General features: G+C 39.6%; 1 protein-coding gene across 3 annotated transcripts in view; it reads left to right on the forward strand.

Annotated features, from left to right (window-relative positions):
- The window catches only part of igf2bp2a (insulin-like growth factor 2 mRNA binding protein 2a), a 45,349-nt gene that overhangs the window by 17,692 nt on the left and 13,906 nt on the right, over positions 1–13,751 (forward strand). For all 3 annotated transcript variants that reach the window (XM_075479785.1, XM_075479786.1, XM_075479787.1), the window contains 3 exons: positions 7,729–7,777; positions 10,863–10,914; positions 13,032–13,095. In XM_075479785.1, the coding sequence (XP_075335900.1) occupies positions 7,729–7,777; positions 10,863–10,914; positions 13,032–13,095 (165 nt within the window). The remainder of the gene's footprint in view (positions 1–7,728; positions 7,778–10,862; positions 10,915–13,031; positions 13,096–13,751) is intronic.

The following is a 13,751-nucleotide window of genomic DNA, read 5'->3' on the forward strand; positions in this document are numbered from 1 at the left end:
TTCAGAGGCTTTCTGTGTGGCCAAAAACACCCCGGATGACTTTGTTTTGAAACTGAAGCTTTTCACAAGGGGAGATTTAATAATGGATGAAGTTAAAGTTGCTCTAATCAATATTTTTAGTCACAACAAATATGATGTGAATGGAACTTTTCTTTTTAATAGCCAAAAAAAAGAAAAGAATCCTTACTTAACTTTACAGTTTTTCTCTGCTGTGCAGAACCATGTTTTTCTGCTCATTGTTTGTTTTTGGCCCTTAATTTTAGTATTTCGCCAAACTATTTATTTATTTTATCAACTGGTTAACAGGATAGGAGAAATGAATTTATATCCATACACATCTGAACTACAGCAAATACTAATGAACATCTGGATCTGTCAATAAACAAACGTACAGATCACATTTGAGGCCACAATAAGGACAATGAAAATCAAGTAGCCAAAAACACTCTTAAATATTTCATGTTCAGGCTGATCTATAAATTGTCTTATATCATTGTCTTATAATAAATTGACATATTTACATAACTTCTAAATATATACGGAAATAAAAAGGCTTTTTGACCTGATATTCCAGGCAGTCGGTTGTCTACTTTTTTTATAAATGACATACTGTATGTTCCTGTTCTCTGGGAGACACGAACAAATGTTGACTAAAATGTTGAGTCTTGGTAGTTGATATTGTTTGGTCTTGGAGACTAGTAGGTCCAGCTGAATATTTTTTATTTTTTTTTGCTAAGCAAAGGACCGCGATTAGTTCTTACTTTATTTTTTTCTTTTAGACCAGGATACACTGACCCATCCTTAATAAAAGGAGATGAGATAAGGCCATCAGTCTCAACCCGCCACACAACTTGGGATTCTTGTAAAATGATTAAACAGACAAGAGTGTGAGGAACTTAAAAATGATTGATTGACAACAATATATTTAACTGTTGTGGCTTTGTCTTTTATTCATTTTTCTTTTATTGTATTATATTGCCAAACCTATTAATTACTAGTTTGTCCTTGTTTGTATAGCCTACATGAGGTAACAGAGTAACAGGGCAAAGTAGTCATTCAGCTGTAGTTTCACTGTAGTTTAGCTGTAGTTTTTGTAGCTCTAAACCTGCAGTGCAGTCTTGTGTAAAAGCAAGAGATTTTTGTCAAGCACCACGTTGTTGTAATCACTTTTTTCATGTTGTTCTGGGGATGAAGTATTTAAACACGGGAGTTTATTTTATGTTGTCCTTTTGGACTATGGGTTGTCCACATTTTGTGAAATTCGGGCAAAATTTTTAGTTTGGATTCTCTACATAGGTAGTGCATTTTAAAACTTGTCAATATACCATCTACATGCATCAAGATGATACCAATTGCCCGATTCCAATTTTAAAGGAAGGGACTGCAAATCTGCGAAACCTGCATTTTGATTGGCTCTTTCTTTGCCCGTGGCCCAAATCTCAATTAGATTGAATGAATTTCAGCCTTTTGGTTTTAAGCAGTTCTGCGGAGAGACAGACTAAAAAATGCACTCAAATTTCCAGGAAAGAGTTGGGTGATTTGATATTAATCAGACGGAAAGAAGGAATAGCATTGAACATTTAAAAAAAAAAAAAAAAGAACACGTTTAATCACTATATTTACTTTGTAAATTTACTATATTTACAGTTTTCCCACTTTGCGTACAGACCTGCTGTTACCCCACTGTCTAAACACGATCAGCAGCATTCTAGCGGTGAATTTGAATTAATTAATCAAAAGCCTCCCGTCTCCTGTAATTACTGCAGAATCCCACAGTCTTTTAAGAACTCATCCCAGAGATGATTCTGAAATGACTGTAAAATTCAGCACTAGCATAATCCGCAAATCAACAAGAAAATAAGTGTTTTAATCATTTAATATTTTTCTGATAGCCTCTTTCAGTAGATAGCTGTGTTGTAGATTTGACTGTCACGAGCTGACAGAAATTATTTTTAAAAGTCTGTTTCATCGCTGTAGGCTTCTTGCATCACTGTGTTCATGTTCCTTCAGAGTCTGTTTGTTTTCATAGAGGACAAAGAGCAGCAAATCTTTGTGGCTGAAGGACAACAACAATGTATAGGCACTTCTCGGATACAAATCCTTTTATCTCTGCCCCACAACAATTGCATGGGCCTTCGGGTAGCGCGTAGGAGCTCTGCACAGAAAAGGACCGTGCTTTGTCTTAATCCAGCAGCAGAGAGGGGGATGCAGTTGGAGCGCCGGCAGAGTTTGAAAGGAGAAGCAGGGGGACATCTTCCACATTGAAGGGTCTCCTCATTATTGATGACTTGTTGCTTCCGCTCTGAGATTTCAGCACGTTTAGGCGCTTAAGAGCTTAAGGGCCAAACCAGAAATTGGGTTAATTCAGATTAGACGAGTCTGTTGTTGGTGTGCAAGGACCACCGGGTTATTTAGCCAACCCACCTGTACTATATAATGCACTGTGTTCCAGTCAAAGCTCGGTTTTGTTAGTTTGAGCTGGTGTGCAGTCCACAGTGGAGATGTAAGTGCAGCGGGGTCTCACATACATGCTCTGTAAATGTAGCCGATAGTTAGATGATCACATTATGCTGCACTCAGCACTGCATTAGAACTTGTAAAAAAAAAGCAGAAGACATTGGCGTTGCACAGACAGTATATGGACTGAATTTGTAATATGAGCATGTAATAGGTGCATAATCACATGCCTCTGGTGTGATTTATGACCGCAGAGGTTTTCATTTCCTATTTTATCTGCTGAGCATGGCAGCTATGGTGGCCGGATCATCTTTCATTCCGTGAAAAATAAGTATATCGATAAACTGTTTCTGGACTGATGTGAACTTCCTGAGTCTGGCCTTCTTTTGTCTTCCTTTGGCAGGTTACAGTTAGAAAGAAAGAGGAGAGTTGTAAAAAAAAAAAAAAATAGATTTCTTTTTTTTTTTAAATGAAAAAAATAATCTTTATCTAAACATTAAGCAGCAAATATGCACATGTATTGGTGTGAGACAGTGGTTAAGCCTTTGTAATATGAGCTTACTACACTGAGAACCAGCCAGTCGAAATGACAGGTAAGAGGAGGAAAAACAAACTTTTATCTTTCAGCTGAATTAGCTGGAAGCCTTCTGGTTGAGTTGAGTGTGAGTGCAGACATGTTTGTGGGAGCTCTGTGTGGCAGCGTGCTCCGTACAAGCCTGACTGAAAGGCCATTTGGGATGTCTTTTCATTCGTCGAGAGAGAGGCTCCCCCACTGGGCGCAGGACTGCATGCCTTGTGAGCCGCAGAGAGCAGGGACAGAGAGGTAAACAAGGGTTTTCAAGGCCTCATTAGATAGGCTCTTGAGGAGAGAATGAAATGTTAAATAATTCACTCCTCTTTTAAAAAATAAAAGAGGTTTTCCCTAAGTTGAGAAACTCCTGGAAAACAAAGATTTTTTGTGTTGCAGTGCATTTTTAATGACATGAATGACTTTGATTTTTGTGGGGGCGGTTCAGCAACAAATTACACCGAATTTATGACAAGTTGCTATGTTATGTTCATACTCGGTGAGTGTGTGAGTTTTTGCACCTTAATTTCTTTTTTCAAGGGTCATGACATTAATTTGCATTCATGTTTAAATGTCAAGAATATAAATCTTTGATATATTTTGATATTTTAACAACAATAACATCAAATAAACTACTCATATGTTGAGTGTGTGTATTAAGACAAACAGGCCACAGAGAGTCCTGTATGCATGTCAGTGTTGAGCTTCCACAGTTCCACAACACATTTCTAAATCAGGGAATACATCATCTATCACTGTCACAAGTGAACTTTAACCAAATTCATATCAATGAAACACTGCTAGTGAATTCAGTGAGTGAATAGGAGTTGCCATTGTTGACATATCACACCTAAAGTCTGCTGCTAGAACAGCCAAACCAAACGCCTTGGAGCCCGCCAAGATCGATTCCCTTTAGATTGTGATCTCACGAATCTCCAGAAAGTCAAGCTGCATTGCAGGATAGTACTTCGTGGCAATGTGTCAAAAATCCTGGATGCTGTGATATTATTGTGATTTTGGGCAAAAGTTATGGGTTAAAAGAGGTTTCACAGCACACTATTAGACAGTCCACAATAAGTGCGATACGAAATCAAGAAAAGTGTTTTTTTTTTCATATCCTAAAATACTCTTTTTATTTTCAGCGCAATCATAAGTGAGATTTTTTTTTTCGTTATTTTATCACACACCATTGTGGCACCATGGTTTATTTTTTAATTTTTTTTTAAAAGAATCTTTCATTAAAGTACAATTAGATACAATAATAAACATTCTACGAAGTATTAGTAGTGAACACACAGCAGTAGGCATTTTTGAATGACGAGTAGACTTACGTATTTTTGGTATATTTTGCTTCTTTGATTCCTATTTCTCTGTTTATGTAAGTAAAAAGTCCCAGTGCTGGACTTCTGACTGCATGTGGTAGTTTGTCTCAGTTTGTTTAGATTTAACAGATCATTTCAGCCGGTATTTGAAGTTTTGTTGCTATGCCATGTCTATCACTTGTTGCAGAATTTATCCCTGACTTCTTCTTTTTCATGTTTAAATCCTCTTTGCCTCCACCAGAGAGAGTGTAATTTGAAAACCTCTGACCGTTTGCATCGTCAGACACATGTTCTTTATTTAATCAGCTCCATCCATGCAGCCCTGTGACTCATGTTTGGTTGACTTAAGCTTCCATAATAATGTAATGTAAGCGCAAGAAAAGCAACAGTCGCATATTTGACATTTTTACAGGCTGTTTGATCAATCATCGCAGTAGTTACTGATGAGTTTTTCTCTTGGGTGACCAGTTCCTAATACTTAAATGATGAGAAATTCAAAAGGTGTTGGAAAACTAAAAAGGAAAAACAGGCTTTGAATGTATAATTCCACCACAGATCTTTCACATTGATAATCAGAGCCTCGTCTATAGGAACATAGGAGCAGATTTCTGGCGAAGGGTGAATATCCTCTTTATCACCCCTCTGTCTGCCTGCTCAGAGGTTAAAATTCCTTCGACTGCTCCGCATGCATGCGTCCATTAGAATGCACGCCTGTGCACAGACACGGCTCCTTACCTCGTACAGGTGGGTGCAGTAAATATTAGCTTTTCGACTGAACATGGCCACCCTCAGATATTTAAAGGCCGAAATTGAGAGGCTTTCTTTTTTCTCTTGGTAGGCTGCTCCAAACCAACAGCAGACAGCTTGGTTACATTCAACAAACATTAAGTAACCATCAACTTCAGTCTGTATCTTGTACTGCAGTCCATTTTGGACTTGGACAAGGAGAGGCTGGAGAGAGGGCGCTGGGTTCACTTTGCTCGCAAACAAACTGGATGTTAGCAGAAGCTTGCTGCTTCGCTTACTACCACTGAGCCGCTGTTTGATGATATAGCAACACATATACCCTCAGGGCATACAGCTCATGTCTTTGCCTAAACCTGAACACTGTAGACAGCTAACAGCATATGTGGCAGGATGGCATGTATTGTGGGCCTCTCCCTACACTAGAGACAGACGAAGAGACAGAAAGCAGTGAACTCCTGGTTAGCCAGAGGCCACAAGTATGCGGAAAATGAGACCTTAAAGGACTGTCAGCGGGCCCTGTCACATTTTCTGTAAAATGTCCCTTCAGGAAGCTCCTGGTGCATTTTTGACAAAGACAGTGGTCCTTAAAACATTGTCACTGAGAAAAAAAACCCACAGAAAAATAAGTCAAAGGGCTGTGGCGTTACAGAGGTCATTTTGAAGAAGGTTTCCATCAAACTCTGAGATCTCTGACAGTTTGCCTGAGTTTACATTTACAATTATACTAAAGTACCTGTTAAAAGTTAAGGTAAGGCCTGCAGTGGACTATTAAAAGAGATGGCGCCGAATAAAAGTACCTTCCACATTCTACGTGAAGCAGATCAGGGATGCCAGCTTTTTGGGGCTGTTTTGAGGTTTAGAGTTAGCCATAAATGCTCATTAGCTATTGGCTTCTTTTGGCGAGCAGGAAGTTGTTTACAATTTGGAAATAGGTGATGTGTTTTTAGCGGTGCAGACAGATTTTTTTTTCTTCTTTCGGTTTACCTTTGTTTGGTTTCTGGTTGGCAAAAGAGCTCTTTAGTTAGGCCACTCACCTTAAAGCCACTTTTAAGAAAAATGCTCACAGGCTACTGTGGTACAACACAGTTGTGTTTTAATGACTTTTCGGTCCACTGTTTCTGCCTGAGCCGCTTGACAGAGGTTACTGTTGTATTTGAGTATTATGTTCTTTAACTGATAACTCACTGACATAAATACAGAGAAACATATTCTACTCTAAAATTCATGTGCATTAAACATGATATTTATGTTAGAGTTTTATGACTTCTTTCTTTCTAATCGGTGTTAGCTGTGTGTTGTTTCACCTCTCAGTGTTTTCACAATACTGCAGAAACTTGAAGTTGATAAGGCTTGACAAGGGGAAATCTGTATGACGCTGTGTTCCTCCTTTGTCTGTCCTTGAGCAGCACAATCAGAAAGAGTCATTCATTCATGTCCAGCTGCATGCCGGTTCTCTCTCCTAACTGCAGACTTGCAGACTTTTGCACCAGGATCCAAAGTTTTTGTAGAGACAAACCCAGATGGAGAAAGTGTGCGCATGTAGATTCAAGGTGCTGAAAACATGCCACACGCGTGTTCTTGTTTGTGTTTTCCCTCTTAGCATCCTCCTAAACCTCCTAATCCACTCAGGCTCACTGCTGTGATGTGCCGTATGAACTGCTTCTTAAATGTCTTTTTGGAATACGTTAGCTCAGCGGCCACTGCAGAACTGGACTGGAGTCTCTCACGTTAATGTAGTCGTTAACAGCTTGTGGTCACGGGCGGTTTGTGTGGCTTTGCTGTTTGAGCTGACACACTCAGTGGAGGCTGAGTGGAAGCGCCGGATCCCAAAAGGGCGAGGCAGAGAGGGACTCTTCTGTAAAGATTTGATGAAAGCCACTTTAAGGGCTCATGATTCAATATTTTTGTTGTTGAAGGAAACAATTTAAATACATATGAACTGAATAGTCTGGAAGTAATAAATCAGTAACTATTGGTGTGGTTTGTCTTATTGTTTGTTTTGTTCTCTTATGTAAAATTCAAGCCAGAAACACACACTCTAATTGCGTCACTCAGGATTGAGGAAACCCATCGCTCTGGCCTAAGCACAATATAGTTTTTTATATTGTCACTTGTATGACTTCCACTTTTCATAGTGAGAGAGGTAAGAATAGTGCTTGTAGGATGGTGTTACCAGGAGTCACTAACTGCTCTCTAATAAACGCCTGCACCCACACAGCTACATTTCTTTCAGCACTCCTCTGATTGGTGATACAGTCTATTAATCTGTGGGTGTTGTAGAAAGTATGACAAAAAAAGTGTGTGTGTGTATATATATATATATATATATATATATATATATATATATATATATATACACACACACACACTTTTTTTTTTGTAGTGAGGCCAGTAATACAGAATCAGACCTGTATTATTCTATGTGTACATATAATTCACAGTGTGTGTGTGTGTGTGTATATATATATATATATATATATATATATATATATATATATATATATATATATATATATATATATATACACAGAGTGCAGTTTGCTCGACTTGCTGTAAACGGATGACTGTAAGTGTGTGTGAGTTTGTGGTTCAGGTCCGTTAAATCCACTCCGTCTGTGTCTCTCATCTCTGCAGGAGTCGGAAGATCCAGATCCGGAACATTCCCCCTCATCTACAGTGGGAGGTCAGTTGTTTGTATGTGAGTGTGTGTGTGTGTGAGAGACAGTGATGCCCAGGTGAACAGCACCAGGCAGCACATAAACCAATTTCCTGACCATGAGTCACCAGCCTTTCAGACTTAAGTGTTTGTCTGCACGCCTTCATGTCTGTGCATGTGCTTATATGTTTTATCAGTGTTTGTTACAGTGTGGGTGACACTGTCTGATGTCAGCATCTGTACCCTTGCAGGGGTCCAAGATGTTTTTTCTCTGAATGAGAGTGTCGGCCGTTATTCCCGCCAACATTCCCGCTGCTGTTTTATATCTGCATGTTGTCTGCACACTACGGAAGAACTGTACTAATAAAAATATTAGTAGAGTAAAAACGTTTGACAGTTCAGGACAACTTGGACTTAAACTCTTACTGAAACCGATGGCTATATTATTTCTCCATTAAACTTAATTATTTAATTTTACATCGAACAAATGATCAAATTTAAAAAACAAACAAACATGCAACTGCACAAAATACTTAATAATGATGATACAAACTTGAAACATCAGCCTTGTATTTTTGCTTAATGATAGTATGTGATATAGAAGGAATGTGAACATGTGGGCTGATGTGGCTCAAGTGTGGAGAAGTCACCACACCAAGTGTGTGTATAATAAAAGAATAAGAAGCACTAAATTATTGTAGTTTTTATCGGCTCATTTTAAAACTGTGATTATTACTTATTGTTAGTATAATGTCCGTTTATGAAACAAATTTGCTAAATCTTCTGAAAGTCGAGGGGTTTTTAGCAAGTACCAATCTTTCAAAGTGCATTCATCTCACCATTTGAATTAGATTGCACATGTGACTTTTAGCAGTGGGGTACAATAGCGTAATGCTAATAATGTTCATTAAATGGCAACTTATTGGGAAAAAACTGAATATGGACTATAGTCACTAACTCAAAAATTAGAGTAAATTAATGGGATTTAATACATTTTTGTATTGTTTTTAATCAGATCGACCTCTTGCTTCTCTCCAGGTCCATTGTCTTGTTCAAATTTGTTCACTTGTGACTCCTAACCAGCCAGTAGTTTACAAAACATTTGTCCACTAACCAATGGTTGACTTCACCGTTGTTGTATCGACTTCTTAAACTGCCACTTATAAAGGAGCTTTAGCTGTGCTGTTTGATGTATAGTCTCACACAGTAAAGCCAACTGTTTCTCCATGCTTCCAGAGAGCAACAAACAGATAAACAATGAGAAAATGAATTTGCCAAAATGCGTAATTAGTCCTGAAAACGTTCAAACTGTGCTCTGTGATGGACTGGAGACCTGTACCCTGCCTCTTGCTCAGTGGTAGCAAGGATGGGCTTCGCCCTCTCCATGACCCTGAATAGGATAAAGTCGGTATGAAAAATGAATGAATGAGCTTTCAAGCTGCATTAAAGTAGGAATGCATTGAGTTGTTGACACTGATTTATTTGTATAGTCTGGTCTCATAAAGACTTTATGCTGCTTAACATTTTTTTGTTTCCTAATGCCTCAGATGGGGCTACATGTTGTTGTCGTGGTTCCCACTAAAGCCCCTGCCTTGTTTGCATGTTCTCCCTGTATCCATGTGGGTACGTTGGTTTCCCCCCATAGTCCAAGAATAGGCATGTTAGGTTGACTGGTGGGTCTAAATCATCCGTAGGTGTTACAGTTAGTGTGCACGTTTGTTGTCTCCTTGTGACCTGTTCATGGTGTGCCCTCTCTCACACCTAATGACAGCGGGGATAAACTGTGATATGGATGCTGTGGTTGTTGAAAGTATATAAATGAGTGCCTGAGATGTTTGTAGCAGATCTGGAGTACTGGCAGGCCTGTTTAGCCCTAGACTCCTTTACTTGGCAGCCATGTGTACAGTAGCATATGCTGACTGTAGTTAAACGTCATCTTGCCAAAATCAGTAAGACTTCCTGAAAAGCAGCACCATGTGTTGCTTAAAAAGTTGTATATATCTTTTAGCATTGATGATTCCTTCCCCCATGTCCCAGTTATCCACACCATTTGCACTGATCTAATGCACGCCCAGACCAGCAATGATGCAGGCTTTTGAACTGAGCGCGGATGACAAGATGAATGGTCCTTTTCCTGTTAAGCCCGGAGGATGTGATATCCATGATTTCCAAATAGAAATTCAAAACGGCAGGAATATTTTTGATTTGGCCTCAGTCCATCCTAAATGATCTCAGGCCTAAAGAGGGCAGCAGTGTTTAGGAATGATGTTTTTTAATTTGGATATGTGGCATATATTTATATTTTAAAAAAGTGTGATATGTCGCGTTAGTACCATGATCAAACATATAAATGATTTGAATAAATGTCCACATTATTGTTTTTGAATTTTTATTTACCTGTTACATAGCATTAGAAAAAAGGTTGTATTTGTTGGTTAATGCCTGTAGGCCTCCCATATAGCGCACTTAAACTGTTGTGTTCACACAGAACTTTCCTACTATCATTGAAAGGATTGTAATTAGTGTGACATATAAGTCTTGAAATAATGCATTAGTATTTCCAAGTCTGAATAATTTAAGTATTTGTTGTTCTTCCTGTTTTACTCCAGCTCACGACGTCTGTGATACATAAATGCCATTGCAATAACCTTTAGCTGTAATCTCAAGTGCTGGTCCTACAAGCAAGTCCGCACAAGCAGGCACTTGAATTTCATTACTTCCTATTAAAGTGCAATCAAATATCAAGGAAAAGTTGTGCCTTTCCAATGTAAGGGGCTGGGCACATCCAGATAAACATTAGAGGTGCTTACTGTCTAGTTCAGTACCATCAAGGGAAGAAGCTGCCAAAAGATGATGTAATTAAAGAGAGTGGGGTTAAAACTTATGGTCCAGGTTAGGATTTCCAATAATCTGCTTCAATATGAAGTTCTGATATTATTCAAACTCTTTCTTGGGCTTCCACTCGCTACATTGACACTTAAACATTGCCCCACATAAACTCTAGTAGCAAATCTTTCATATCTGTGTGTGTATGTGTGTCGCTGTGCTTATGTTCTTATGCATCAGTGCCTGTAGTGCCTGTCTCTGATTTAAACTCGTTCTTCTTCCCCAGGTTTTGGACGGCCTTCTAGCTCAGTATGGTACTGTAGAGAACGTGGAACAAGGTACAGAACTCTTCTCCCTGTTTGCCACGTGTCATCTTCAGTTTGCTCCAACTGTTAAGTGCATATGTGTCTATTTAACATCACAGACAGACCTCCCAGTGAGTCCATTCTCCCTGTGAGACTTCTCTTCCTCACTGTCATCATCCCACACATTACACTATCTAAACATAACCCATCTCTTCATATAAATCATCCTTTATCATTTTCTTTATCTTGGTGTGTATAAGTTTGACCTGGAGACATGAGCGTGTGAATGAAATGCTTCTTCTGTAATAAGTAATGTCTACCACCATGGATCCCCTCGACCTCAGCGTATGGATTGAAGTGGGCAGACATGTCAGACATCCAGCAGTAATGTGTCTGTGTGTGTATGTGTTTATGCCTATTCATGTTTGGGTGTTGCATCTCTTTTGAGGAGATGCATTGTGGTGAGGGGGGCCTGACACTGAAGGCGCCTGCGGTGAAGCTTTTGCACTGTCTGATGGGGTGTGTGTAAGGGTATGTGTGTGTATTTGTGTGTGTATGCAGAGAAACTAGAAGCAGAGCCAAGTAGTAGAAACACACGGGGGGACAGGCACCTACAAATGCACACGCAATCAAATCTTGGCACATGCACACGGTGTCTCTTTCTGTGTCGAAACAGCCAAGACCAACTACCACCCACTGTACTCATGACAGGTGTTAAAAGAGAACCCAGCAGAGAAATTACTCCACTCTGAGTTTCCCAGAAGCTGCTGTAAAACGGTCTGCCTCATTCTCCACTAAACACCAGGGCAGCGTTTCCTTCTCTCCTCTCAAATCCTCTGCGTGGCTCTTCAAACATCACTAGTTGCTGCGAATGATCAATAGAGCCACCTCGGTTGTCTGCAGTCTCTGTCCAGCTGCCCGTCTTACCGCCTCCCGTTACATCTCCCCGCTGGACACCATGTGCTCTGATTTAATTTTGCGGAGAAGTCCCATGTTCGTGTGTGGTATGGTGAAGGTTGCCTGTGGCGGGCAGGGCAGGGCGGAGTGGAGCAGAGCTGGCTGTGAGCGCTGGTGGCAGGCGCCATGCCAGACTCTGCCCTCTCAATCTTTCTAAGCCAGATGGGCACTCTTACTGAATTTAACCCTTCCAAACCTGCTGAGTTTCAATTTCAAGTCTCTTAATGATTGCAATTACTTTTGATGTTGCTCCCAAGAAAAAAGCCCACTTCAGGTTATATTTCTTACTTATGTTATATTGGCACTCTACTTGCATTTATCTCTGCAAACTGTGGCAACTGTCATCATAATTACATTGCATTAGCACTGTTGCTCTCATCACCTGGAAGCTGATGATGTTAAATGAGGTAGAACACATGCTGAAGTAGAAAGATACACAATAAAAAATTATAAAATGATTCTTGAAACGCCTATGCTACATTTTTAATGTATGAGCTAGGCCCTATAATATAATTTTGCAATCCAGTCTCAGAGTCCTACACTCAGAATTTTACATTGTCCCTCAATTAAGCACCGCAGATATCAGTGATGTTTTTTGCTTTCGGTTAATCAGTGTTTCTTTTTCTCACCATCCCTGCATCAATACATTAAACAGTGACTGTTTAGCTCATTAATCAGTCATTTTTAGAGCTTTGTGTTGCATGTGCTGTACGATGAATTCTTTAATCGATATCCACTGCACAGCTAATTCTTTAAAAGTATGCGTTATCCCAGCAGGAATCACAGCTTCAGTGCTGATCTGTGCTCACCGAGCAACACAGGACTGCCAAGCTTGCCAAGGTGCACATTGGTTGTGCACTTGATTGCATTTGATCAGCAATTACTTGCTTTGTTTAGGCTGCTATGTCAAACTTAGATCTGTTTTTTGTGCAAGTGGCAGAGAGGCTATTGTGTTAAGCAGCTCCTGTCTGTAGAGGAAGCAGCAGGGTCTGGAGTGGAGCCAGTGTGATGATGGCTGTAATGGATTCACACAGACAGGCAGCTCTCTAGGTCGCCATGGGAACCTGGACGCGTGTCCCACTCACCTACGGCAACGACAAAGGCCTGTTATATGCATGTGTAAACCTTTGTTTACTGTAGCTCCTGTTTTTCTTACCTCCCCTCCCTTTTTTTCTCCCTATCTTGTCTCACAGTGAGCACTGATACAGAAACAGCAGTGGTGAATGTTACGTACGCAACCAAGGAGGAAGCTAAAGTGTAAGCAGCACAAACAATGACACTGATGAGCCAAGTACCAAGAGTAAGACTCATGATATACTTGCACAGACAAGAAGCTGTGATAGGAGCATATCCTACATTTATTCTTTATGTTTTGCCAATATATTTTGTATGTGCTGGAATTGTTTCCACGAATGTCAGAGTTAAGAGAAATCCCTCCTTAAATAACAGGAATTATTTCCTTCAGAACATCTGATTTTATTTTTAACTTATTTACGCAAGGAGACACACGAGGACATTTCTGCATTGTTGATGTAGACATGAATGCAGCAGAATGAAGAGGGCCGACTGGCTATATTTAAAGATACGTCTTTTTATCTCAGCCATCCATCCAAATGTTGCTGACAAATTTTATTACTTAGAAACTGTGCTTTAAATCAGTTTCCAGATTGAATGCATTTTTGTTGGTCCTCTCCAGTAAAGAGGGCTTTTTCTGGATCTCTCATAGCAAGTTTAAGCCTTCCCCATGCACAGCGAGTGAAATATGTAAATGAGGATATATTGCATATTTTTAATGTCCTCTCTATATTTTTAATCAGATGCCCTCTGTGATTTTATTAATTAGTCTTCGGGGGATTAGTATGTGTCCTAAACTGCTCTCAGAAGTTTTTAAAAACCTGCAGTTTTAGTTTTGT

The sequence above is a fragment of the Odontesthes bonariensis genome, chromosome 12 (assembly GCF_027942865.1).
Source record: "Odontesthes bonariensis isolate fOdoBon6 chromosome 12, fOdoBon6.hap1, whole genome shotgun sequence".
NCBI classification, from domain to species: domain Eukaryota; kingdom Metazoa; phylum Chordata; class Actinopteri; order Atheriniformes; family Atherinopsidae; genus Odontesthes; species Odontesthes bonariensis.